This window comes from Salmo salar, chromosome ssa16 (genome assembly GCF_905237065.1).
Source record: "Salmo salar chromosome ssa16, Ssal_v3.1, whole genome shotgun sequence".
Classification (NCBI taxonomy): Eukaryota; Metazoa; Chordata; class Actinopteri; order Salmoniformes; family Salmonidae; genus Salmo; species Salmo salar.
In genome coordinates, this window is record NC_059457.1 from 31,236,615 (window position 1) to 31,261,912 (window position 25,298).

General features: G+C 42.5%; 2 protein-coding genes and 1 long non-coding RNA gene across 3 annotated transcripts in view; 1 reads left to right on the top strand and 2 right to left on the bottom strand.

The window, feature by feature from the left end:
* Positions 1–3,088: 3,088 nt before the first annotated feature.
* Positions 3,089–6,855, bottom strand: LOC106573739 (transmembrane protein 170A). Its single transcript, XM_014149075.2, has 3 exons — positions 6,556–6,855; positions 5,655–5,825; positions 3,089–5,411 (listed from the first exon to the last, which is right to left on the bottom strand). Exons 1-3 carry the CDS (start codon positions 6,695–6,697, stop codon positions 5,281–5,283), a joined length of 444 nt encoding a protein of 147 aa, XP_014004550.1. The 5' UTR covers positions 6,698–6,855; the 3' UTR covers positions 3,089–5,280.
* Positions 6,856–7,009: 154 nt separating this feature from the next.
* cfdp1 (craniofacial development protein 1) overlaps positions 7,010–25,298 on the top strand; it is a 68,227-nt gene continuing 49,938 nt past the window's right edge. Inside the window, exons 1-5 of the mRNA XM_014149074.2 lie at positions 7,010–7,434; positions 7,651–7,783; positions 9,126–9,369; positions 9,548–9,678; positions 10,863–10,988. Of these exons, the coding sequence (XP_014004549.1) occupies positions 7,368–7,434; positions 7,651–7,783; positions 9,126–9,369; positions 9,548–9,678; positions 10,863–10,988 (701 nt within the window). The 5' untranslated portion in view covers positions 7,010–7,367. The remainder of the gene's footprint in view (positions 7,435–7,650; positions 7,784–9,125; positions 9,370–9,547; positions 9,679–10,862; positions 10,989–25,298) is intronic.
* On the bottom strand, positions 19,554–20,312 carry LOC106573740 (uncharacterized). The gene is made up of 3 exons (XR_001321411.2): positions 20,172–20,312; positions 19,771–19,832; positions 19,554–19,648 (listed from the first exon to the last, which is right to left on the bottom strand). It is a non-coding gene; the product is annotated as an uncharacterized lncRNA (long non-coding RNA).

A 25,298-nucleotide genomic window follows, 5' to 3' on the forward strand; every position in this document is an offset into this window, starting at 1 on the left:
ACTAGAGCAACATGACTGTTGGTAGGGGCAATTTTAGCAAACATGACTGTTGACAGGGGGAACTAGAGCAACATGACTGTTGGTAGGGGGAACTAGAGCAACATGACTGTTGGTAGGGGGAACTAGAGCAAACATGACTGTTGGTAGGGGGAACTAGAGCAACATGAGTGTTGGTAGGGGGAACTAGAGCAAACATGACTGTTGGTAGGGGGAACTAGAGCAAACATGACTGTTGGTAGGGGGAACTAGAGCAAACATGACTGTTGGTAGGGGGAACTAGAGCAACATGACTGTTGGTAGGGGGTACTAGAGCAAACATGACTGTTGGTAGGGGGAACTAGAGCAACATGACTGTTGGTAGGGGGAACTAGAGCAACATGACTGTTGGTAGGGGGAACTAGAGCAACATGACTGTTGGTAAGGGGAACTAGAGCAACATGACTGTTGGTAGGGGGAACTAGAGCAACATGACTGTTGGTAGGGGGAACTAGAGCAAACATGACTGTTGGTAGGGGGAACTAGAGCAACATGACTGTTGACAGGGGGAACTAGAGCAACATGACTGTTGACAGGGGGAACTAGAGCAACATGACTGTTGACAGGGGGAACTAGAGCAACATGACTGTTGACAGGGGGAACTAGAGCAAACATGACTGTTGGCAGGGGGAACTAGAGCAAACATGACTGTTGGTAGGGGGAACTAGAGCAAACATGACTGTTGGTAGGGGGAACTAGAGCAAACATGACTGTTGGTAGGGGGAACTAGGGCAAACATGAGTGTTGGTAGGGGGAATTAGAGCGACATGACTGTTGACAGGGGGAACTAGGGCGACATGAGTGTTGACGGGGAACTAGAGCGACATGACTGTTGGTAGGGGGAACTAGAGCGACATGACTGTTGGTAGGGGGAACTAGAGCAAACATGACTGTTGGTAGGGGGAACTAGAGCAACATGACTGTTGGTAGGGGGAACTAGAGCAACATGACTGTTGGTAGGGGAAACTAGAGCAAACATGACTGTTGGTAGGGGGAACTAGAGCAACATGACTGTTGGTAGGGGGAACTAGAGCAAACATGACTGTTGGTAGGGGGAACTAGAGCAAACATGACTGTTGGTAGGAGGAACTAGAGCAACATGACTGTTGGTAGGGGGAACTAGAGCAACATGACTGTTGGTAGGGGGAACTAGAGCAAACATGACTGTTGACAGGGGGAACTAGAGCAACATGACTGTTGACAGGGGGAACTAGAGCAACATGACTGTTGGTAGGGGGAACTAGAGCAACATGACTGTTGGTAGGGGGAACTAGAGCAACATGACTGTTGGTAGGGGGAACTAGAGCAACATGACTGTTGGCAGGGGGAACTAGAGCAACATGACTGTTGGTAGGGGGAACTAGAGCAACATGACTGTTGGTAGGGGGAACTAGAGCAACATGACTGTTGGTAGGGGGAACTAGAGCAACATGACTGTTGGTAGGGGGAACTAGAGCAAACATGACTGTTGGTAGGGGGAACTAGAGCAACATGACTGTTGGTAGGGGGAACTAGAGCAACATGACTGTTGGTAGGGGGAACTAGAGCAACATGACTGTTGCCTAGGGGGAACTAGAGCAAACATGACTGTTGCCTAGGGGGAACTAGAGCAAACATGACTGTTGGTAGGGGGAACTAGAGCAACATGACTGTTGGTAGGGGGAACTAGAGCAACATGACTGTTGGCAGGGGGAACTAGAGCAACATGACTGTTGACAGGGGGAACTAGAGCAACATGACTGTTGGTAGGGGGAACTAGAGCAAACATGACTGTTGGTATAGGGAACTAGAGCAACATGACTGTTGGTAGGGGGAACTAGAGCAAACATGACTGTTGGTAGGGGGAACTAGAGCAACATGACTGTTGGTAGGGGGAACTAGAGCAACATGACTGTTGGTAGGGAGAACTAGAGCAACATGACTGTTGGTAGGGGGAACTAGAGCAACATGACTGTTGGTAGGGGGAACTAGAGCAAACATGACTGTTGGTAGGGGGAACTAGAGCAAACATGACTGTTGGTAGGGGGAACTAGAGCAACATGACTGTTGGTAGGTGGAACTAGAGCAACATGACTGTTGGTAGGGGGAACTAGAGCAACATGACTGTTGCCTAGGGGGAACTAGAGCAAACATGACTGTTGCTTAGGGGGAACTAGAGCAACATGACTGTTGGTAGGGGGAACTAGAGCAACATGACTGTTGGTAGGGGGAACTAGAGCAACATGACTGTTGACAGGGGGAACTAGAGCAACATGACTGTTGACAGGGGGAACTAGAGCAACATGACTGTTGGTAGGGGGAACTAGAGCAAACATGACTGTTGGTAGAGGGAACTAGAGCAACATGACTGTTGGTAGGGGGAACTAGAGCAACATGACTGTTGGTAGGGGGAACTAGAGCAACATGACTGTTGGTAGGGAGAACTAGAGCAACATGACTGTTGGTAGGGGGAACTAGAGCAACATGACTGTTGGTAGGGGGAACTAGAGCAACATGACTTTTTTAAATTAACAACCCTCACTTGATGTACGAAGCTACAAAATACTACACAAAAAGTATTGACAAAACCTTGATTTAATCATTATTCAAATACAGTGTTTCGCCTGTGATGTGCATGGAAAACATGAAATAGCCAGGAAGACCAATATTAGCTCACTTCTCAGTGATGTGGATGTTTCATGATGATCATATAAAGCACCAGGCTGTCTCATGGTGCCTGCCAGGAATACATGGAGTACAGCCTCGATAGAGTGATCTGTGTGTAGTTTCTCCCTAGTAACACCACATTACTCCATCCGGCCGCCACCGAGCCGTGCTGCTACTGGGACTTGGCTGGTGGAGGTAGTAAAAGCACAGGAGTGCCATCTGTGTGTGTGTATGGAGAGGCAGAGAGATGGAGCAGGAGATAAATAATCCATCTGTGTGTGTGTGTATGGAGAGGCAGAGAGATGGAGCAGGAGATAAATAATCCATCTGTGGGGAGGTCTATACACACTACCAAGGTGTAATGCGGTAGTCAAAATGAGTTGAAATCAATACACCACTCAAATAATTATAACGTGAAATATTTTATTACATGAAAATATTAACAATTGGCACTTTAATTTAATGTAATAAAATCAACCTTGTCTTGTAAAACCAAAATCAATCCATGGATTAAAATCACATGGGCAATAAAGAGCATTCATTTATTTAAAGCAAGACAAACCGACAAGCTTTATAACAAACAGTAGTGTGCAGTCATGCTACAATAAGGAAAGTTAAAGAACTTTAGAAAAATAAACATTCTGTGGAATTGAGGTGTTCAAGGCCCAGATAAGCAGAGCATGGCTTTCAACATGCCACCCCTCATGATATCACTGCCAGACAGAAGAACAGCTCTAGCCTGCTGCTAAGAATCTTTAATCACCACAAATCTGTCTACATTACAATAATGAACCACTACCAAATAGTGTGATGGTCAACCATCCTCATTTGTTCCTATAACCAGTCCATCACACTAGTGTTTTGAAAAGGATGTGGTTTTGTTACTGCACTAATGACCACTACACTGCTGATAGTTTTGGACAATATGCATGTAGCCATGCTGAATAACAAAACAAAAGCTTTTTGTTGGACTGTAATGCTTGATTTCACTAGTCTGCTACTCTTGGCTTAGAATAGAGACATCTGCAAAGCTGTGCTTTTCTATGGTGGATTGGGACTTTTTTCTCTCGCTGAGTTGGACTTTTACCTTGTTCTTACACACGGCTCATGATTTATAAGTCTGGACACAATGCCGAAACCTTTAGGGCTCTATTCAATCCGTATCACAGAAGTTCAGCGTTACAGCGCGAATCAAATTTAAAGGCAGCGTTTCAGCATTAGCAGAGACTGCATTCACAGTAAATGCTGCATATGTCGGCTCAATCGGAAATGACCTTTACACCCCGAAATCTGTAATGCTTCAGCGATACAGATTGAATAGAGCCCTTTATTAAAGTAGGATTTTGGGACAAGGGGGCTATCAGTTAAAACTAAAATCAGGTGTACATTTGTTTTAGGTTCTCTTTGGTAAAAAAGATGTAAGAAATTCCAAGGAATCTTAAGGAAATCTGATTCACATTCATGGTTTAGAGTGAGGTTGCCTCTTATTACTTTAGCATAATCAATGCCAAAGTAACAATATATTACACTATTCCTACATACTGTACAGCTTTAACATTATTAAGGCCAATAGAACATTAACAAAAACTGAGCAATGCTGCAAAGGTTCTCAAAAGAGATTAAATTATACAAGCACACTGACGCCACCAGAGAACTTAGAACAGTCTGCAACTGTTTTGTGTAAAGATTTCACTCAGGAAAAGTATTTTGTATATACACTGATATAACCCACGGATCAACTATCTAAAAAAATACCCTAACAATATTGAAAAAATAATATTTAAAGGAAAATAAAATATGAGATTAGTCAACACTATTCCCTATGGTTTGCTCAGCAATATGCAAAGAGATTGGGAACTTACAACTTTCCTTCTCTTCATTGCCTCCACTTCTCTCTATTGCCTCTGCTTATAGAAGAAGCTGGAATGGACTTAAATATATATATTTTTAAATTATAATTAGACATACCCCAAGTTGGAATATGAAGAGAGAGAGAAAAGAAATATACACGTGTAAATAACACAAAGCTTAAAGTTGTAGCTATGTCTGACTTAGATATTTAGATTTCAATATCGTCGAGCAATGTGCCTCATTGTAAATATCACCACACCTCAGTCAAGACATTGTATTTAAGCTGATTGATCTGTGGTGGAACAGAGCATAGAATGCTCTCCTTTAGTGTTTGTCTGAAGGCATGCACATCAGACTTGTAGTCTTTACCAGGTTGTGGAACTATTGAGACAGTAAATGGAGTGTACTCGTCCAAATTGTAGAGCACAAATTTCCTGCATGCTGGAATGTTTCATTCTCAGCTGTGTATGATACATCTATAACACACAAAATGAGAAGGCTTGTTCTAAGTATAGTGCAACAGCAACACACTACAATCTGAATGAAAAATAACACACATTGAAAAACAGAGAGCCCCTGGCCAGCCCTGAAATATACCACTTTGGCAAATAATCATGTATCAAACAAAGTCATCCGGTAACAGATATAGAAAATAAGGCCTCTGAAGGAACAGCTGTCTTGCATATGCTGTCCTGCTGATTGCATGTTCTCTCCCCCTCTCCCTCCTTGAGTTCCTGTGTCCCAGTGCTAGAGTGTAGCTAGGACTCTTAAGAAGGAGATAATGAGGACACAGAAGGACTGGCCCACTCCAAACACCAAGGCCTCCAAGGAGATCATCCTCTTCCCTGCTGCTTTGTACACCCCAGCAATGGCGGCACCTACATGCAAAGACATTTTTGGTTTTTGAAAAGTATAAAATAATTTTCACACCGACTCAATGAGTGGTTTATGTCTACATGTACAATAATGGATTATGTTGATGGCTTATCAGAAAATTACATTTAACATTTAAGTCATTTAGCAGACGCTCTTATCCAGAGCGACTTACAAATTGGTGCATTCACCTTATGATATCCAGTGGAACAACCACTTTACAATAGAAAATGAGGTGAGTAACTCACTGGTAAGGACACCACCACACACAGGGCCCACGATACTCATCAGTATGATGGCAATGGGCATGAAGCGGGCTATTTTGTGTTGTCGCAAGGTGGCAAGGGCCAGGAGAGCAGCAGGTAGGTGGAACACCAGTGAAGAGACAGCAGCCCACAGGAAGACTCCATACCACATTTCTGAGACAAAGGAAGTAAGCAGTATCATATAGTCTTGCTATGTTTAGCAGAGTTTACAGACTTTACACATGCCTGACATGTCTTCTGAATTAAATACTACCCTACCCAGTGCCCATTATGTAAAACTGACCGCCTCATCACCCTGCAAAATAATCCAAGCTGCTAACGATTACACATATATAAAATCTCTCTCTCACACACACACACACACACACACACACATACATATATATATATATATATATATATTTAAAAAAATAAAAAGCACAATGCTTTCTCTCAAAAAATACAACTGATGGCTACTCTAAATTACCCGAAACGTTAAGTAATCCATTAAATTTGTCGGTTTTGTGCAATAATATTTGTTGTTATTGACAGCTGGCTAGCTAGCACTTGATTAGCTAGCCAGCTAACGTTAGCTTGCTAGCTACTTGTTTAGCATTCACAATAGCTAGCTACAGTAGTAGCCATGTTAACTTATCTTGCTAGTAGCTATCTAGCTAGCTAAGTAGCTCAATAATAATGGACTAACGTAAGGACCCAAACGTTACGACGCCTTAGTTTAGGTTTAGCGTCTATATGAATGTGGTAGCTCACTAAGTAGTATTACTAGCTACGTTAAATCGGCTACCTGGATAATAGTTAACGAAAAATGTACGTTACAAAGTTTATAATAATGTTGTTCAACTGGCTAACGTAGAACAGAGAGGGGCTGTGGAATGAATCTCACCTGAAAAGTCGCTAAGCGATGTGTCGTTGCCTCGATTGGTGCCATTTTTCCTAGGGACCAAATTCAAGCTAAGAATTTGCTGCACAAACCCAATCTCGTTATATCCGTTCTGCATGTCTAATGCACAGAACACCACGAGCATGTGTGCGAGACCACGAATAAACGAATAACACCATCAGAACATTAATGTTGGATCTACCTAGCAAGTCGACAAGGGATGGTTGATCTCCTGTATATAGCCGTTAGCTTGATGTCAACACAACTTGATTTGACGTCACGCCGTACCAGACTCATCAGAGGCGGGGTCACAAAAAGGATTTCACAATTTTGATAAATTGTTGAATACAATTTCCAAACCGTATTAACATATAAAGATATAACAATGCAATCGATTATGAATACGGTATTCATTTTCCAACAATAAAGAAGCGATAACGCGTCTTTCCTAACGATCGATTGATCCTGTGGACTTGCCGTAGTAAATCAGGAAGTTAGATAAGCAGCTACCATAGAATTACACAATGATATATATAGATCCGCGTTCCTTTCTGTAGCTAGTCAACAAAGCCACACGTTTTCATATTGTAGATACTTGTTGTGTATTTGTTTGTTATTGTAATTGTAGCTATAATAAACTATACAGCTAGAAACATTTGATAACTTTATCGGTTATTTTGTAACCGCGTGATAGCTACAGACAGGGTTCGTCAGATATCCGGTGCTTTGTAATTTGCTAGCTAGCCAGTTATCCATACATTTACTGCTGTGTTTACTATTGGCAGAAAGTGTAGGCTCTTTCTGGAGGGGAAATTATGAATTACTCAGATTATGATTCCGATGGCTATTCTTCAAATGAAGATCAAGACTATGTTCCATCTGGTAAGGTTACTTCCACAAACAGATAGACATGCAATGCTAGTTGAGCAGATATTCTATTAACGTTACACACATGACAGAGAATCATAACCTTATACAGTAGTTATGCAATATTTCCACTGTATGTGTCATATTCTTCATGTATATTGCTTGATGATAACTAGCTCCTGTATTTGTAATTCAATTCAAGTCTTACCATGATTGTTGTGTGGTTGACAGATGACAACCTCAGTGAAGATGACATGAATGAATGTGTGAAAGAAGATGGTCTGGAAGGGGTTGAACATAGTAGCCAACAGTCAGATAATGTCACCAAGAAGAAAAAGAAGAAAGGCCAAGACATTGGCATGAGGTGAGTGATTCAACACTTTTGTATTTGGCATCGTTTTTAGACCAATGGTGTCAAATCAAATTTTATTTGTCACATACACATGGTTAGCAGATGTTAATGTGAGTGTAGCAAAATGCTTGTGCTTCTAGTTCTGACAGTGCAGTAATATCTAACAAGTAATCTAACAATTCCCCAACAACTACCTAATACACACAAATCTAAAGGGGTGAATGAGAATATGTACATGTAAGTATATGGATGAGCGATGGCTGAGCGGCATAGGCAAGGTGCAATAGATGGTATAAAATACGGTATATACATGTAATGTAAGACATGTAAACATTGTTAAAGTGGCATTATTTAGAGTGCATTGTATAAAGTGACTGGTGATCCATTTATTAAAGTGGCCAGTGTTTGGGTCTTAATGTAGGCAGCAGCCTCTCTGAGTTAATGATTGCTATTTAACAGTCTGATGGCCTTCAGATAGAAGCTGTTTTTCAGTCTCTCGGTCCCAGCTTTGATGCACCTGTACTGACCTCGCCTTCTGGATGGTAGCGGTGTGAACAGGCAGTGGCTCGGTGGTTGATGTCCTTGATGATCTTTTAGCCCTTCCTGTGACATCGGGTGCTGTAGGTGTCATGGAGGGCAGGTAGTTTGTCCCAGGTGATGCGTTGTGCAGACCGCACCACCCTCTGGAGAGCCTTGCGGTTGAGGGCGGTGCAGTTGCCGTACCAGGCTGTGATACAGCCTGACAGGATGCTCTCGATTGTGCATCTCTAAATGTTTGTCAGGGTTTTGGGTGACAAGCCAAATTTCTTCAGCCTCCTGAGGTTGAAGAGGCACTGTTGTGCCTTCACCACACTGTCTGTGTGGGTGGACCATTTCAGTTTGTCTGTGATGTGTACGCTGAGGAACTGAAAACTTTCCACCTTCTCCACTGCTGTCCCATCGATCTGGATAGGGGGGTGCTCCCTCTGCTGTTTCCTGAAGTCCACGATTATTTCATTTGTTTTGTTGACGTTGAGTAAGAGGTTGTTTTCCTGACACCACCCTCCGAGTGCCCTCACCTTCTCCCTGTAGGCCGTCTCGTCGTTGTTGGTCACAAGCCCACTTCTGTTGTGTCGTCTGCAAACTTGATGATTGAGTTGGAGGCGTGCATGGCCACACAGTCGTGGGTGAACAGGGAGTACAGGAGGGGCTGAGCACACACCCTTGTGGGGCCCCAGTGTTGTGGGTGAATTTCTGCATTGATTGCTTTGTTTTGATCAGTTTTTATTGTAATTTCCATGCTAGTCTGCTGGAATCGGTTGATGACCATCTTTTTACATTATTTTCCTACCACTCTCTTTGTCGATCCTCATAGGAAAAGAAAGAAAGGAGGACTGAAGTTAGAGGAGACAGAGCAGGATGGCAGTGTGGAGGAGCAGCAGCAGCAGCAGGAGGAGGAGGGAGAGGAGGGAGAGTTTTCTGATTCCAGGCCCAAGAAGGAGGTGGACGAAGAGAAAAAGAAGAAGAAAGCAGATGATTTGTGGGCCAGTTTTCTGAGTGATGTTGGTCCCAAATCCAAGCCATCTATTCCATCACCACAGTCTACTACTAAACAGCAGGTATTGTACTAAATCTACAGACATTTTGCCCATAGAGACATCCAGGCATATGATAGTTGGAACCTGGGTTCCTGTTACAGCTTGCTGGTTGTGTACGTTGTTTGCATTGGAGTCAAGTTTTTACTCTTTGGAACACTATGATGTCTAACATCTGTTTTTGTTTTTCAATCTTCACCAGGCTGCACCCACAGACAGACCGAAGAAGTCCACTGCGGCCCCATCAGAATGTCATCATTTAGAGCTTAAACCTAAAGAGCCCTCTAAAGTCACCATCACTAAGGTGTTTGACTTTGCTGGGGAAGAGGTCCGGTAAGTTTAGACCACTGGTGCACTGTGCACATACCGGTAGCAGTACATTCTTTGACCACCAGGTGGCAGTGCAGCCTTACATTTGAACCCTTCACATAATGATGCTGAGAAAGTGTCTGCATTCCACAGCATACTGGAGCAATTACATTTCTGAGTTACAACAACACATGTTAGTTTACAGGCCAAATAATTGTCCTGGGAAAGTGGTTTTAGATTAGTCAGGGTCTCACCAGTAGTATTATCTATGTAATATGAAACACATTAAAGGACATTGCTTATTTTCTATGAAAGCCTGAAATCATTGCAACATATGATTATCATTATCACCCTAATGGATGCAATCTTCTTAAAGAATGTATTCCCCGAGGATGTACTGGTTGACCTTAATGTTGGACTGGTCTCTTCCTATCCCTGTCATTATGTCCTATTGGAGAAGAGAGGACTGTCTATTATATCTGATGGGGTGCAGTGTTTCTTTTGAGGAATTTAGAAGACTGTGATCCTGTAGAGCCTGGTTGTGTAGAGGGAGAGCTAGAAACGACTGCAGGGTTTAAGGAGGAAAGGGAGAAGAAACAGAAGAGCGAGAGGCAGAGGCATAAAAAATGCATAAAAGATGTTGGCTTGGCAGGAGATGGAGGGAAAGGATTGTCCTCATTATTACAAAGTGTTGATTCATGTGTGTGTGTAAGTGCACATGTGTGGGAGGGGATTCTTGTACAATTTGTATTTTTTTATTTTATTTAACTAGGCAAGTCAGTTAAGAACAAATTCGTATTTACATGACGGCCTACCCCAGCCAAACCTACTACCATGGAGGGACTCAACCAAAAGCAGAAAACATATTTGTAGGTTTTATTGGCTGTAAACAGTGACCAACCTACAGGGTTAATGAAACATCAACCATGTCGGTTTTTGTTTAAAAAAAAAAAAAGTATATATTTTTTCCCTGGGTTATGTTTTTATGTGTGTGTGTGTGTGTGTGAGAGAGAATTAGAGAGAGGTTGGCAATTTGTTTAAATGCCAAAGCAACCCAAGGCTTCTTGTGTGTTTATCAGTGTGTGTCCTTGTGTGTCCTTCTCTTGAGAAATGTCCAGTGTTACGTAATTTGATCTCTACTTATGCTCATTAGACTGAGGCCACTAATACAGTCCTGGGTTTAAGTGTCTGCCTGTTACTGTCTTCAGAGTAACCAAAGAGGTAGATGCTGACTCCAAGGAGGCCAAGTGCTTTCTGAAGTCCAAGGAGGAGACACCAGATGTGCGGACTATACCCAGCAGACCAGAGCCCTCCTCCCTCGCCCCTGGACCCAGGTACACCCCCCACCCCCCTCCACAGTCACTACCTTACATCACCCGTCCTTCTCGAAGTATCTGACTAGTATAGAGGTTAAATATCACTTAAATGTATAGGACAGCATTCCTTTTTAAATAGGTAGTGAACCCAGTCAGATTTCCATTTTTCCATCACTCAACTTCCTATCACTAATTTGTGCGTGCGCAAATGGCAGTGGTGCCAATTGTGTTTTCACAGCCATGTTTGAATAGGCTGTAAAAGGCTTGTGCATGTGTGTAGGACATGAGGCTAATCCTCCCAGGTTTCTCTCCACTGATTTCTGACAGCTCCTACAGCAAGCCTTTGATCCTGTCATCCACTCTCTCTGCTACTGAGAAACCAGGGAATGGGATTACGACTCGCTCTTCCCACTGCTCTAATATCAGTGTGTGTTGTGTTTGTGCATATACACTGAGTTTACAAAACATTAGGAACACCTGCTGTTTCCATGACATAGACTGACCAGGGGAATCCAGGTGAAAACTATGATCCCTTATTTATGTCATTTGTTAACTCCACTTCAATCAGTGTAGATGAAGGGGAGGAGACAGGTTAAAGGAAGATTTTTAAGCTTTGAGACAATTGAGACATGGATTGTGTATGTCTGCCATTCAGAGGGTGAATGGGCGATACAAAAGATTTGTGCCTTTGAACAGGGTATGGTAGTAGGTGCCAGGCTCCCCGGTTTGAGTGTGAATTGCAACACTGCTGGGTGTTTCACGCTCAACAGTTTCCTGTGTATCAAGAATGGTCCACCACCTAAAGGACATCCAACCAACTAGACACAACTGTAGGAAGCATTGGAGTCAACATGGGCCAGCATCCTTGTGGAACGCTCTAGACACCCTGTAGAGTCCATGTCCTGACCAATTAAGGCTGTTGTGTTTGGCAAACGGGGCGGGGTGCAACTCAATATTAGGAAGGTGTTCCTAATGTTTTGTACACTCAGTGTACCGTATGTGACATATTTGTGTGCGTGTGTGTGTGTGTACTGTAATTGTGTGTATCATTGTCTTGCTATGACAGCTCCAGCTGCTGTCCTCTCCTCTATCCCGCTCCCCTGCATGGCATTACTTCCCTCCGTTTCCATGGTGTTTAATTGCCGAACACGTCTTTCCTCTGAGGCGGTGGCTTGTGTCCAGACAGGTAGTGATCTTTCCCTTACAGAATGTACAGTGTGTCCAGAGCCATTTCCTGTTGTAGATGAGGGGAGAGGGAGGGCTTACCTACAGTACGACAACAGGAAGGAGCCATCAGTCAGTCAGAAGCTCTCCCTCATCATCCCTGTAGACCAGACCCATTAAGTTAATTACCTCGCCTTTGAACCACATCACAGCCTGCTGCAGGGACAGGACCAACTTTGTTGTTTTTTATCAGCTCGTAACACTCTCAGGATGTTGAGATAACGTTTGTTACATAATGGTGGCGGGTGCTATGTTGTTACAGAGGTCCCATGGGGTTCTCTCTATCCCATGTTACAACCACTAGTTTCCCGCCTGAAACGAGAGGCAGAGAAGTGTTTACTGTACGGACTGTGTTGTTGCATTTTCCCGCCTTTTATCCCTTCATTATTTACTCCATCTTTGGCTCTCCCTCTACCTTCCTGTCTGCACCCCATCCTCTCTTGCACTCTCTCTCCCTCTCCCTCTCTCCCTCTCAGTCCCCACTCTCTGTCTCTGCCTCCTGAGTCCTGTGTGATTTGAGTTAAGCCTTCCTCTCTCTCTCTCTCTCTCTCTCCCCCTCCCTCCTATGTGATTTGAGGTTAGCAGTGTAGTGGAAGGCCTGAGTCAGCAGGACAGGCCCCAGACATGTGATCTCCATTGAGTGCAGCCTCTCTTAAAGGAACATGTGCCTCTGTGCCATACTGTTCAGCTCTGTGTGTCTGTTCAGCTGTCTATCTGTCTGTCTGAGCTCCTATTGCACCTAGCTAGTAGCCACTGCACCCCAATTTGGCCCTGCTGACTGCCCTTACAGAAAACCACTCGTCTGCTTTCCCATTCACTCCCTGTCTCTCTCCATCTGTCTTTTTCTCTCACACTCTTTCTCACTCTCAATTTGCTATCATTCCTCCTTGTATAGATCTCTTCCAGGGAGCCACTATCAAGGTTACTGTATTGAGCCATATAAAAACCCTCTGTTGTTGCATAAGGCGTCATAGTTGTGCACTCACACCTAAAAACACCAGCCAACTTTTCATCAATCCCTGATCTAATTGAGAGCAATTGTGTTGATAGATTTGATTGACCTGCTGTCATGCTCTGTGGGTAGTCCTGTGTGTGTGGCAGGGCAATAGTCTGCCAGAGCAGTGGACCACAGTGGCATTGCGTAATACTGGGGGTGCAGGCTAAGTGCTATCGATTAGCATGCCACAGAGATTTAGAGCCGCTTGTTGGGAATTCTAATGATTGGTTGATTGATTGCTCTCTGTCTCCGTGGTGTTACCTCACCACTCAACGCCGGGTAACATTGAATCTGAACACATTAGGGCATACAAACAACACACACACACACACACATTTGTGCGCGACTGCGCACACATCATCAATCTACTGTATCACAACATCTTCTACTGCACCTACTGTAGTCTTGTATACACACACACATATAGTCTGGTCTGCTTGTGAAGATAGGGCTTATCTTGGGAGAGTTTGTTTCCTGCTGGCAGGGTCAGATAGAGGTTCTGTGATTGTCAGTCTGGGAGTCTGGGCTTGGGACTTGGAATGGACCAGAGAGCAGTACAGCATCTGTCTCAACACAGCCCTCTCTTTCCCTACTATATGTCAGCCCATCTTGATTCATTCACCAGATGTATTATTGTTGTGTTCTCAATGAGGGAACGGGTGACTATACCAATTCAGCTTCTGGGCTACTTTCTTTGATAATTTTGACTTGCTTTGGGAGCAGCCAGCACTCTTTTAAAAGAGACTGGATTCACCCTAACCGCAGGGGTTCCAGGATTATTTCCAGCAACGTAGCGAACTGTTTTAGAGACTGACAGCCTGGGTCTGTTAGTTCTCCAGTCCTCCCTGTCATAATTAGCACCAGAGTGTCACGGATCCCTCCAGAACATTCATCACGCACACCTGTCCCCTATTCCCACTGATTAGTATTTGTATACATCACCATGGTGCTGTCCATTATTGTTACAATGTGCGTGTGAGTACCTGTGCTGTGTGTTTCTGCTTTCGTGCCATTGTGGATTGCCCAGATGATTACGGGTCTCGTTCCGTGTGTTAATCATTGTGCGCGTGTGTTATTTATTCAAGGTACTCCTCGCTCTTCTGTTTGGGTCTCAACCCTGCATTTTGTGTACGTTTTTGTTTGGTCTTCATCCCCATGCCTTTACACGGCACTCCGTAATTTGGGTACAATAAAAAAAAACTATTACGCATTCCTGCGCCTGTGTCCCGAATCATTTTGACCAACGTGACACAGAGGACATGGAAAGCATATTATCCCCCGTAGTACGGTTAATGTAAGTAACCTCATTTATGTTCCTCTAACCACTGAATACCTCTGTCAATCCGGCAGCAATCCATGTCAAGATTGAATGTAAGATCTCTAAATATGTCATTCATATGCAATGATTTTATTATTTGTTATTTGATTTTACATTGATATTTTCATACTTACTGAAACTTGGCTTAAACCAAGGATTTTAGTTCTCTAAATCAGTGGTTCTCAAACTTTTTATAGTCCCGTACCCCTTCAAACATTCAACTTCCAGCTGCGTACCCCCTCTAGCACTAGGGTCAGCGCACTCTCAAATGTTGTTTTTTGCCATCATTGTAAGCCTGCCACACACACACTATATAATACATTTATTAAACATAAGAATGAGTGAGTTTTTGTCACAACCCGGCTCGTGGGAAGTGACAAAGAGCTCTTATAGGACCAGGGTATAAATAATAAACAATAATTTTGCTCTTTATTTAACCGTCTTACATATAAAACCTTATTTGTTCATCGAAAATTGTGAATAACTCACCACAGGTTAATAAGAAGGGTGTGCTTGAAAGGATGCACATAACTCTGCAATGTTGGGTTGTATTGGAGAGAGTCTCAGTCTTCAATCATTTTCCACACACAGTCTGTGCCTGTATTTCGTTTTCATGCTAGTGAGGGCCGAGAATCCACTCTCACATAGGTACGTGGTTGCAAAGGGCATCAGTGTTTTAACAGCACCATTTTCCAAGGCAGGATACTCTGAGCGCAGCCCAATCCATCTGACAGTGGCTTCTGATTAAATACAATTTTCACAGAACCGCTTGTTGCAATTTCGATGAGGCTCTCTTGTTCAGATATCGGTAAGTGGACTGGAGGCAAGGCATGAAAGGGATAACGAATCCAGTTGTTTGTGTCATCCGTTTCGGGAAAGTAATTGCGCACCCAACTCACTCAGGTGCTTCGCTATATCACATTTGACATTGTCCGTAAGCTTGAGTTCATTTGCACACAAAAAATCATACAAATATGGAAAGACCTGTGTGTTGTCCTTGTTAATGCAGACAGAGAAGAGCTCCAACTTCTTAATCATAGCTTAAATTTTGTCCCGCACATTGAATATAGTTGCGGAGAGTCCCTGTAATCCTAGATTCAGATAATTCAGGCGAGAAAAAACATCACCCAGATAGGCCAGTCGTGTGAGAAATCCGTCATCATGCAAGCGGTTAGACAAGTGAAAATTATGGTTAGTAAAGAAAACTTTAAGCTCGTCTCTCAATTTAAAAAAAAACGTGTCAATACTTTGCCCCTTGATAACCAGCGCACTTCTGTATGTTGTAAAAGCATTACATGGTCGCTGCCCATATCATTGCATAGTGCAGAAAATACACGAGAGTTCAGGGGCCTTGCTTTAACAAAGTTAACCATTTTCACTGTAGTGTCCAAAATGTCTTTCAAGCTGTCAGGCATTCCTTTGTCAGCAAGAGCCTCTTGGTGGATGCTGCGGTGTACCCATGTGGTTTCGGGAGGAACTGCTTGCACGCGCGTTACCACTCCACTATGTCTCCCTGTCATGGCTTTTGCGCCATCAGTACAGATACCAACACATCTTGACCACCAAAGTCCATTTGATGTCACAAAGCTGTCCAGTACTTTAAAAATATCCTCTCCTGTTGTCCTTGTTTCCAGTGGTTTGTAGAAGAAGATGTCTTCCTTAATTGACCCCCTCATAAACGTAACAGACATATACCAGGAGCTGTGCCAGACCCGCCACGTCTGTTGACTCATCCAGCTGTAACGCATAGAATTCACTGGCTTGTATGCAAAGCAGTAATTGTTTCAAAACATCTCCTGCCATGTCACTGATGCGTCGTGAAACAGTGTTGTTTGATGAAGACATTGTCTGTATAGTTTTTTTGGCCTTTCCCCCAGCATTGTCTCAGCCATATCCACGGCAGCGGGAAGAATTAAGTCCTCCACAATAGTATGGGGCTTGCCTGTCCTAGCCACTCGGTAGCTCACCATATAAGACGCTTCTAGCCCCTTCTTATTAATGGTATCTTTGGTTTTGTACATGTCTTACTACTCGAAAGTCATCTTTATTCTCGCTCAAAAAACTCCCGTGGCTTATTTTTCGAATTGTCATGTTTAATTTCTAAATGCCTGCGCAAGAGTGAAGGTTTCCCGCGAGAGAGTAACGGTTAATGTGATTGGATGTTAGCTATTTAGTTATTAGGCAACTTGCATTTGACATTGTGTTGTTATTTCACTGAACACTAGATGGTTTAATTTTATTTTTGGCAGTGAAACGAGGCTATTTAGGTGAGAGAAAAAAACTCACCCAAATGTATAGCCTCGTTGGGAAAATATAAATGTACTGTTTGAAAATGTGAAGATGTTTTTATTTATTTTATATAGTAAAAAAGAAAGAAATGTGAGTCACATTTGTATTTGGCGTACCTCCGACGGCAATGCGCGTATCTCAGTTTGGGAATACCTGGTCTAAATGAATCTATCCCTCCAGCCTCTTCTTATCGACAGAAATCCTGGCTGTGATGGGGGAGTAGCCATCATTCATAGACAAGTATATATGTAGCCCTGTGTCATGTGGCAAAATGTCCTCATTTGAGAGTCTTATCTTTTACTTGAACAAGAAACAGCCCACCTTGTATATTTTAGTGTACCACCCTCTTAAACCTAATAGTTTGTTCATTGCAGAATTCTCTGACCTGCTATCTTTGGTTGCGCCTAATTATGACGGTTATAATTCTTGGAGATCTAAACATTCATGTGTGTTGCCCAAATAATGAGCTGGGGTGTTTCTTAACCTATTAGAACCCTTTAACTTTGTGCTACACGCCACAGGGACCTACGCACAACAAAGGCCATCCTCTTGATCTCGTGCTGTCCTATGGTTTGATAACCTGGAAACTATTGATGTGTGTGTGTCTCTAACCATCTCAGTATTGTTTTAAAAATTCTTCCTCCTCCTCTTAAAAACGTCTGTCCCCACTCTCTCTGGCATCATTAACTCCACAACTGTTAATAAATGTACTGAAGCTTTTAAATCCCCTGCTACTGATCATGTTCTTTGTCATCACACTCATGATTTGCTGAACACCAGTTAAAACCGAGAATGACCTGCTCACATCCCTTGGTCTCTGCGACCAGTTTTTATGATTCTTTATAGAAAATATTAGATCCCAGATTGACAGTAGTCGACACCATACCAGCTTTTCTGGCCAGGAGGCACTTGAGGCAACTACTCTGAGGCTGTCTACTGCTTCCTTTAGCTCCTTTCAGCAAATATCCTGTGAGTCCCTCTTTGATACTGTAGCTTACATGAAGACCTCCTCCTGCCCCTTGGACGTGATCCCTACTAGACTACTATAAGAGGTTATTATGCCTACTGCTGGCCCCAACATTCTGTCTTTTGTAAATCGCTCCCTGACCTCTGGCTCCTTTCCAGCCTATTTTAAACCGGCTCTGGTCCAACCTCCTTAAAAAGCCCAATCTATAGACCCCTCCTCACTGTGTAATTATAGACCTATCGCTAAACTTGCTTTTTCTATCTTAGAAAAAGTAGTTTTCAAGTAATTAGTGGCTTGTTTGAGTATGAACAACTTATTTGAAGAATTCCAGTAGGGCTCACTGCACAGTATGGTACCTGCTTTATTGAAAGTGAGTAAAGACCTTGTTGGCTGCTGATGCTGGTGACTTCTCTATTCGAGTTCTTTTGGATCTCAATCACGCTTTTGATACTGTTGTTCTAAGGTTTCCATTAGGAAAATGTGGAGCCGGACCTTTGATCGGCAACATTTTAATTCATGCATAACCTGTTTAGGGCGTCCACCCACGGAGCTCAGAATGACAGAAATCACATTTAGAATATAGTCATTTATATTAACAGGTTAATCTGGAGGTGAAAGAAACGCACACCTGTTTAGGCAACGTGCTCCACTCAGTGGCGGAACAATAGTTTTATACATGGGGTGGCCAAGGCTACTTCAGGGGGTCCGTAGACCATAACAGGAAATGTGTGTGTAACCCTAACCTGGCATCTAAGGAGCATGAATGAATCCTATGATTGCTGATTAGAGGTAGAATGGATAATTCACTTAACCCAGAGTTCTTCACTAGAATTCTCTAACATACTATGAATAGTCAGTGTCTCTACCTTTGACAAAGTTATAAAGCTTGAACTAAATTCAAACAATGTGCATTACAGTGCACATAAAATGCAAATCTTGCACTGTTTTTAATCCGTGCAGACACACCAGAATGCTTTCCGCTCATGACGGAAGCACCGCCATAGCCTTGCCCCACAAGATTATTTCTGTAGTCCAGACCATGTTTTTCAAGGCAATCAATTATCATTTTTGTGAGACCTGCTGCATCTAAGCTTTCAGCTGACTGAAAGTGTAAAAAGCTTTCGTGGATGGCCCCGTTGTAATAGTACCTCACAACTAAAGACATTTTGTTCTTTTTTTCTTTAAATCTTTGGTTTCATCTGCAATTACACTAAAAACGTCACTTTATTTTATTTCTCTTATTATTTCACTTCGTATCATCTCAGCTCAGCCCTCAAGAACTTAGTTCTGGATTTGGTGGCTTGTCTACTTAGCATTGCCACATGCATTCATCCTTTTCTCTATGACAGGGTCATGCTTTGCTATTTCTTCTAAGATCGTAAAAAAATGACCCTTGTTGTGAGAGTCATCAGACTCTCGATGACCTCTCTGTGCTTTATTTTGAGTGGCAGTTAATAGGAGCACATCTGCAGTTGTTTAAATGTAAGTACAGTTTTCCTCCACTTTCTTTTTCCGGTCCTCATTTATGACATCTAACATTAATGAGTTGCTGTCAATAGCCCTTTTATGCTGATTCCAAGCATACATAGCATTGATATGATGCTCTGCCTTCGAATGGAGCTTAAACCCAGAATCTTTAAACGGCGCCTTTTTTCAGTTACAAAAACCTGACTGTGATGTGAAGGCAGATTCAGGTGTATTGGGCAGAGAAAAATGCCTACAGGTGAAACAATAAATCGAATCTTGACTTACAGAATATTCAAGCCATGAATTGTCCTTATACCAGGAGCTGTTGACAGCCCTTTTCCTAGTACCATGCTGAGTTCTGGGAAATGTTTTCAAACACGGCTGTACAGGACCCTCTTCTCTGGATCTTGAAATGTCTGAAATACACGTTAAATAATGTGTCATATCGCTATGGAAATGTATCATTAAGGGATCCACAAGATTAGATATTAACAGCTGCTAACTAAAATGTGTAGTTTAAAGTATAGGCCTGGCCTACCATTGGGTCCTTTTGGAACAGAAGTCTGTTATCTCTCCCTTTCTTTTCATGTTTAATTGACCCTATGCAAAAATAAGACAGTCCATGGTTACATCTAAGCATCCAATTACCCACATTTTAGTCTAATCTCAATCTTAATTACAAATCCACATTATCATAACTGTACCTTAAAATCAACTACCAGCCTAAGTTACTAGTTAGATCATGGCTAGCCCTACTCTGCAGTAAGTAACTTAGCTAGCTATAATGTCTTACACATTTACGATAGCAAACAGGCTATCTGTAAATTGTGGTAATCTTTTGAGTAACGTTAACAGATTGATAATAACAATTGTTCGTTTTTTGAGTTCAAGTACGAAAATCTAACTGAGTTAATGAATTTTAAATTGCTGAATGTTTACTTGCTGAAAACTGACAGCTGTAGCCTGCAAATATGATGCTTTTGCCAATCGCGAATTGCGAAAAGACCCCGTGGAGCTGTGGAAATATTCTCTCTTCTCATTCTGTATGTTCTTATTCTTCTGTATCTCCCAACCAACGTTAATATTCTCTCTTCCTCATTTGAAAAATGCACCGTGTCAAAGTGCCAGTAGCGAATGAAATTTTGGGGTGGCAGCCGGGGTGGCAAATCAGATGTCAGGGGTGTCCAGTGCCACCCTGGACACCCCTCTGGCTCCGCCCCTGGCTCCACTAAGGCAGTTATTTAATAACTTGTCCTTGTGGTAAAAATGATGTGCGTATAACGATGCGCGAATTAAAAGTAGGAATTTCGTAGCACAGTTGGGTGTAAAAACTCGACGTACCCAGTTGCGGCCCACTTTTTGGAAACAAACCACTCTATTTCGGCATTGAACACGTCACCGTCCCAAGGGGTGACCTTGACAATTTATTGTTAAACCGAGAGGCTGCCTGGATCTATAATTTAAAGACCATTGCTCCCTTCGGTCTCAACGTAGACTTTGATCTGAAGCCATTCCTGTGATTATTGGGATTTTTGCTAGTCATTGTAATTGTTTGGCCTATGTAGCCAAATTGTATCTCTGATCGTATGTTATCCATTGATGCTTTTTTACATGTTGTATTTATATCTGTAAATTAATCAACCAAATCAAGCCACACCTGGCCATGATTACAGACACCTGTGTGTCCTTTGAAATTATACAAACTAGTGACCCGCAGTGTTTGTCATAAACGTTAGTTATTCAATTATTGCATCTGAGCTCCTTGTGTGCAGCTCTCATTTTCTTTTAAATTCATATTAACAGAACATGCAAGTTGAGGATGCACTGATGTGCAGTCCTTCTTACCGAATTCTGACGTGCACTTTGAACATGTTAGAACAACTGTCCACATTTACTTTCCTCAGCCAATCTACTATAGTAGAACAGTTTAGGCTACCTATTCTATTGATCAACTTGTCAAGAAAAAATTGCCTATTCCAAACAGACTCTGGAACAGTTGTGGGACGATAGATCCCAAATTCATATAGCCTAGGCTACACAAAAAAAAGGTTAAAAAGCAATGTGTCTGATACAACAGAATGTTTAGCTTAAAATGTTGATAACTATTATTTCTTCACATTAGAAGCGCAGCAATGCGCGCAAGGCAGTCGGCTACACGCAAATCTTCCATCCATAATGCAATTAGCGGTAAAACACCGTTGTCAAAAGGGCACGCGGTTTCATGTGACCGAGATTAAAATATTAGTTAAAATTTGGAAAGAGACATGCATCATAATATGCATTAAAACGTTCAGGTTTCAGACAATTAAGTACATGTTTTCAGGTACTTAATGAGCCTCCAGCTCATTGCAAAGTGGTGTGCGACGCGCTGATGAAGCCTGCCTTCCGTTTGCCGTTTGATGCCGCGTTCAAAACAACTGGGAACTTGGAAATCTCTGACTTCAGTGTGTTCAACAAAAAACTAGCTGAATGTTCTTTACACACACGCCAATTTAATTCCACTAAATTATGTGAATTATTCTATAGAGTAGAATGATAACCTTGACCAATCAAATGCATTTACTTGGACTGGTATTTCCATCAATAGGCTAAAAAAACATTATTTCAAAATGGGATTTTTTTCTTCTCCTGGACAATTGGCCAGCGGCAATTTTATTTATCTGCTTTTCAACAAAAAAATGTACGGACAAAAGCCAGCTATTACCGGCAAACGAAACCCTGTATTGATCATAACATCCTTGTTGATCAGCTGGAGAGGTGGGTGGGAATGTCTGGTGTTGCCCTCAACTGGTTCCGGTCATATTTATGTGGCAGACGTTTCTCAGTGAGTATGGGTGGCTCAGAATAGTCCCCAGCACCTATTCACTATGGTGTCCCTCGGAACCCATCCTTTTTTCTCTGTACGTGTGTAACCGATGTGAAATGGCTAGTTAGCGGTGGTGCGCGCTAATAGCGTTTCAATCGGGTGACGTCACTCGCTCTGCGACCTGAAGTAGTAGTTGTTCCCCTTGCTCTGCAAGGGCCGCGGCTTTTGTGGCGCGATGGGTAACGATGCTTTGTGGGTGACTGTTATTGATGTGTGCAGAGGGTCCCTGGTTCAAGCCCAGGTTGGGGCGAGGAGAGGGACGGAAGTTATACTGTTACACGTGCTTGACATCATCCGCAATCACAACATTCAGTTTCACTGCTATGCTGATGACACACAGCTTTATTTACCAATCAGAACCAGTGACCAAGCTAGCATAGCTACCCTTCACAAGTGTTTTGCCAACATCAAATGTTGGATGTCTGACAAAAAAGTTCTTCCAGAAACCTTGGTGTCTTCTTTGACCCTGACCTAAACTTTGAGCTGCATGTAAAGAAAGTTTTCCTGAATTGAAAGTTATGTGGACACCTGCTTGTCGAACATCTCATTCCAAAATCATGGGCATTAATATGGAGTTGGTCCCCCCTTTGCTGCTATAACAGCCTCCACTCTTCAAGGAAGGTTTTCCACCTGATTTTGGAACATTTCTGCGGGGACTTGCTTCCATTCAGCCACAAGGTCATTAGTTAGGTCGGGCACTGATGTTGGGCGATTAGGCCTGGCTCGCTGGCGGCGTTCCAATTCATCCCAAAGGTGTTTGATGTGGTTGAAGTCAGGGCTCTGTGCAGGCCAGTCAAATTTTTCCACACTGATCTCGACAAACTATTTCTATAAGGACTTCGCTTTGTGCATGGGGGCATTGTCATGCTGAAGCAGGAAAGGGCCTTCCCCAAACTGTCACCACAAAGTTGGAAGCACAACTTTGAATGTCATTGTATGCTGTAGCGTTAAGATTTCCCTTCATTGGAACTAAAGGGCCTAGCCTGAACCATGAAAAACAGCCCCATACCATCAGACTTTACAGTTAGCACTATGCATTGGGGTAGGTAGAGTTCTCCTGGCATCCGCCAAACCCAGATTAGTCTGTTGGACTACCAGATGGTGAAGCGTGATTAATCATTCCAGAGAACGCGTTTCCACTGCTCCAGAGTCCAATGGCGGCGAGCTTTACACCATTCTAGCTGACGCTTGGCATTGCACATGGTGATCTTAAGGCTTGTGTGTGGCTCCTCGGCCATGGAAACACATTTCATGAAGCTCCAGACGAACAGTTATTGTGCTGACGTTGCTTCTAGAGGAAGTTTTGAACTCCGTAGTGAGTGTTGCAACCTTGGACAGACTATTTTTCCGTGCTATGCGCTTCAGCACTAGGCGGTCCCGTTCTGTGAGTTTGTGTGGCCTACCACTTCGCAGCTGAGCCATTATTGATCCTAGATGTTTCCACTTCACAATAACAGCACTTACAGTTGACCGGGGCAGCTCTAGCAGGGCAGAAATTTGACGAACTGACTTGTTGGAAAGGTGGCATCCTATGACGGTGCCACGTTGAAAGTCATTGAGCTCTTCAGTAAGGCCATTCTACTGACAATGTTTGTTTATGGGGATTGCATGGCTGTGTGCTCAATTTTATACACCTGTCAAGAACGGGTGTGGCTGAAATAGCCGAATCCACTAATTTGAAGGGGTGTCCACATACACTACCAAAAGTTTTAGAACTCCTACTCATTTTAGGGTTTTTCTTCATTTCTTAGTATTTTCTACATTATATAATAATAGTGACAACATCAAAACTCTGAAATAACACACATGGAATCATGTAGTAACCAAAAAAGTGTTAATCAAATCAAAATATATTTTATATTTCAGATTCTTCAAATAGCCACCCTTTGCCTTGATGACAGCTTTGCACACGCTTTATATACACAGCGGTATATAAACTGTATATATGCTTTCATTTCCTCACGTCGAGATGACTGTAACTTTTTGTATATGTCTCAGTCTGAAATCACTCCATTGTCTACAGTTCGTTCAAAATGCTGCAGCTCTAATTTTAACAGGCACCAGACGTTTTTACCATATCTCACACATTTTAGCTGGCTACCAGTCACTTTTAGAAAACATTTTAAAATGGTATTAATCACGTTTAAGGCTAAGTTTAGCCCCATCCAATATCTCTGATATTTTGTCTCCCTATATACCAGGACGAAGCCTGAGATACCTGTCAGGACACTGTTGACCATTCCAAAGTCTAGGTTGAAAACGAACATTGACTGGGCCCCTAGACTTTGGAATGGTCTTCCAGGCTTGCAAATTCAGTGCCTCTTTTTAATCCCTGCTGAAGTCATACTTTTATAAAGATGCTTTTAATGTATGATTTCAATGTATGATTTTAATTAGCGATCTTTTTTCATTCTCTTTCCTCCTGTGTGAATGTATTAGTGTGAGTGAGTGTGCGCACGCACACATTTGTGTGAGCGATAGCAATTATGTCTGCAATATGTTCTCAACTTAGAGGCCTGCTTTTGTAATTGTAGAGGGAAATCTCAGGGGCCTAAAAATAAACCTGCTCATTGTTATTACAGAGATGGTGTGGAAAGCTATCATACACTTAAGTCTGGTCTGACTCTACACCCAGGGCATATGGACATGTCTGTCTGTATGTTTGTATACACACTTCTCAGTTTTGTGTGTGACTGAGTGTGTGTGTGCGCTCACACGTTTTTCCCTGTGTGTGTGTGAGTTTGAACCTGAATGGAACTCTTTGCTCCCAGATCAGAACATTCTCACGAATTCTTCATTCTTTTTTTTTTTTTACACTCTTTGCTCATCTCTGTTTGATCTGAAAGGCCAACTCCACCACTTTTCAGCCTCTTGTTCATTATTTCCAGCACAATACTGTCAACATATTTGAAAAAAAGCACATTTCTAATATATATATTTTTTTAAATCAACGATGACATCATCAAATACCCTGCCTTTGGCTAGAAACTTGTTCCAGATTTTGAAAATGTATTTTTAATCCTATCCTGTAATGTCAAGGGGGATAATTATTTTAGGACGTTTCTTATCATTTTAACCACAGACTATAGAAATGCTCTGTTTTCACATATGTAGACACTGGTTTGGTGCTGGAGATTATGAGTATGAGGTTGATAAGTGGCGGAATTACCCTTTTAAAGAGCCACTGAACATGCCGATTA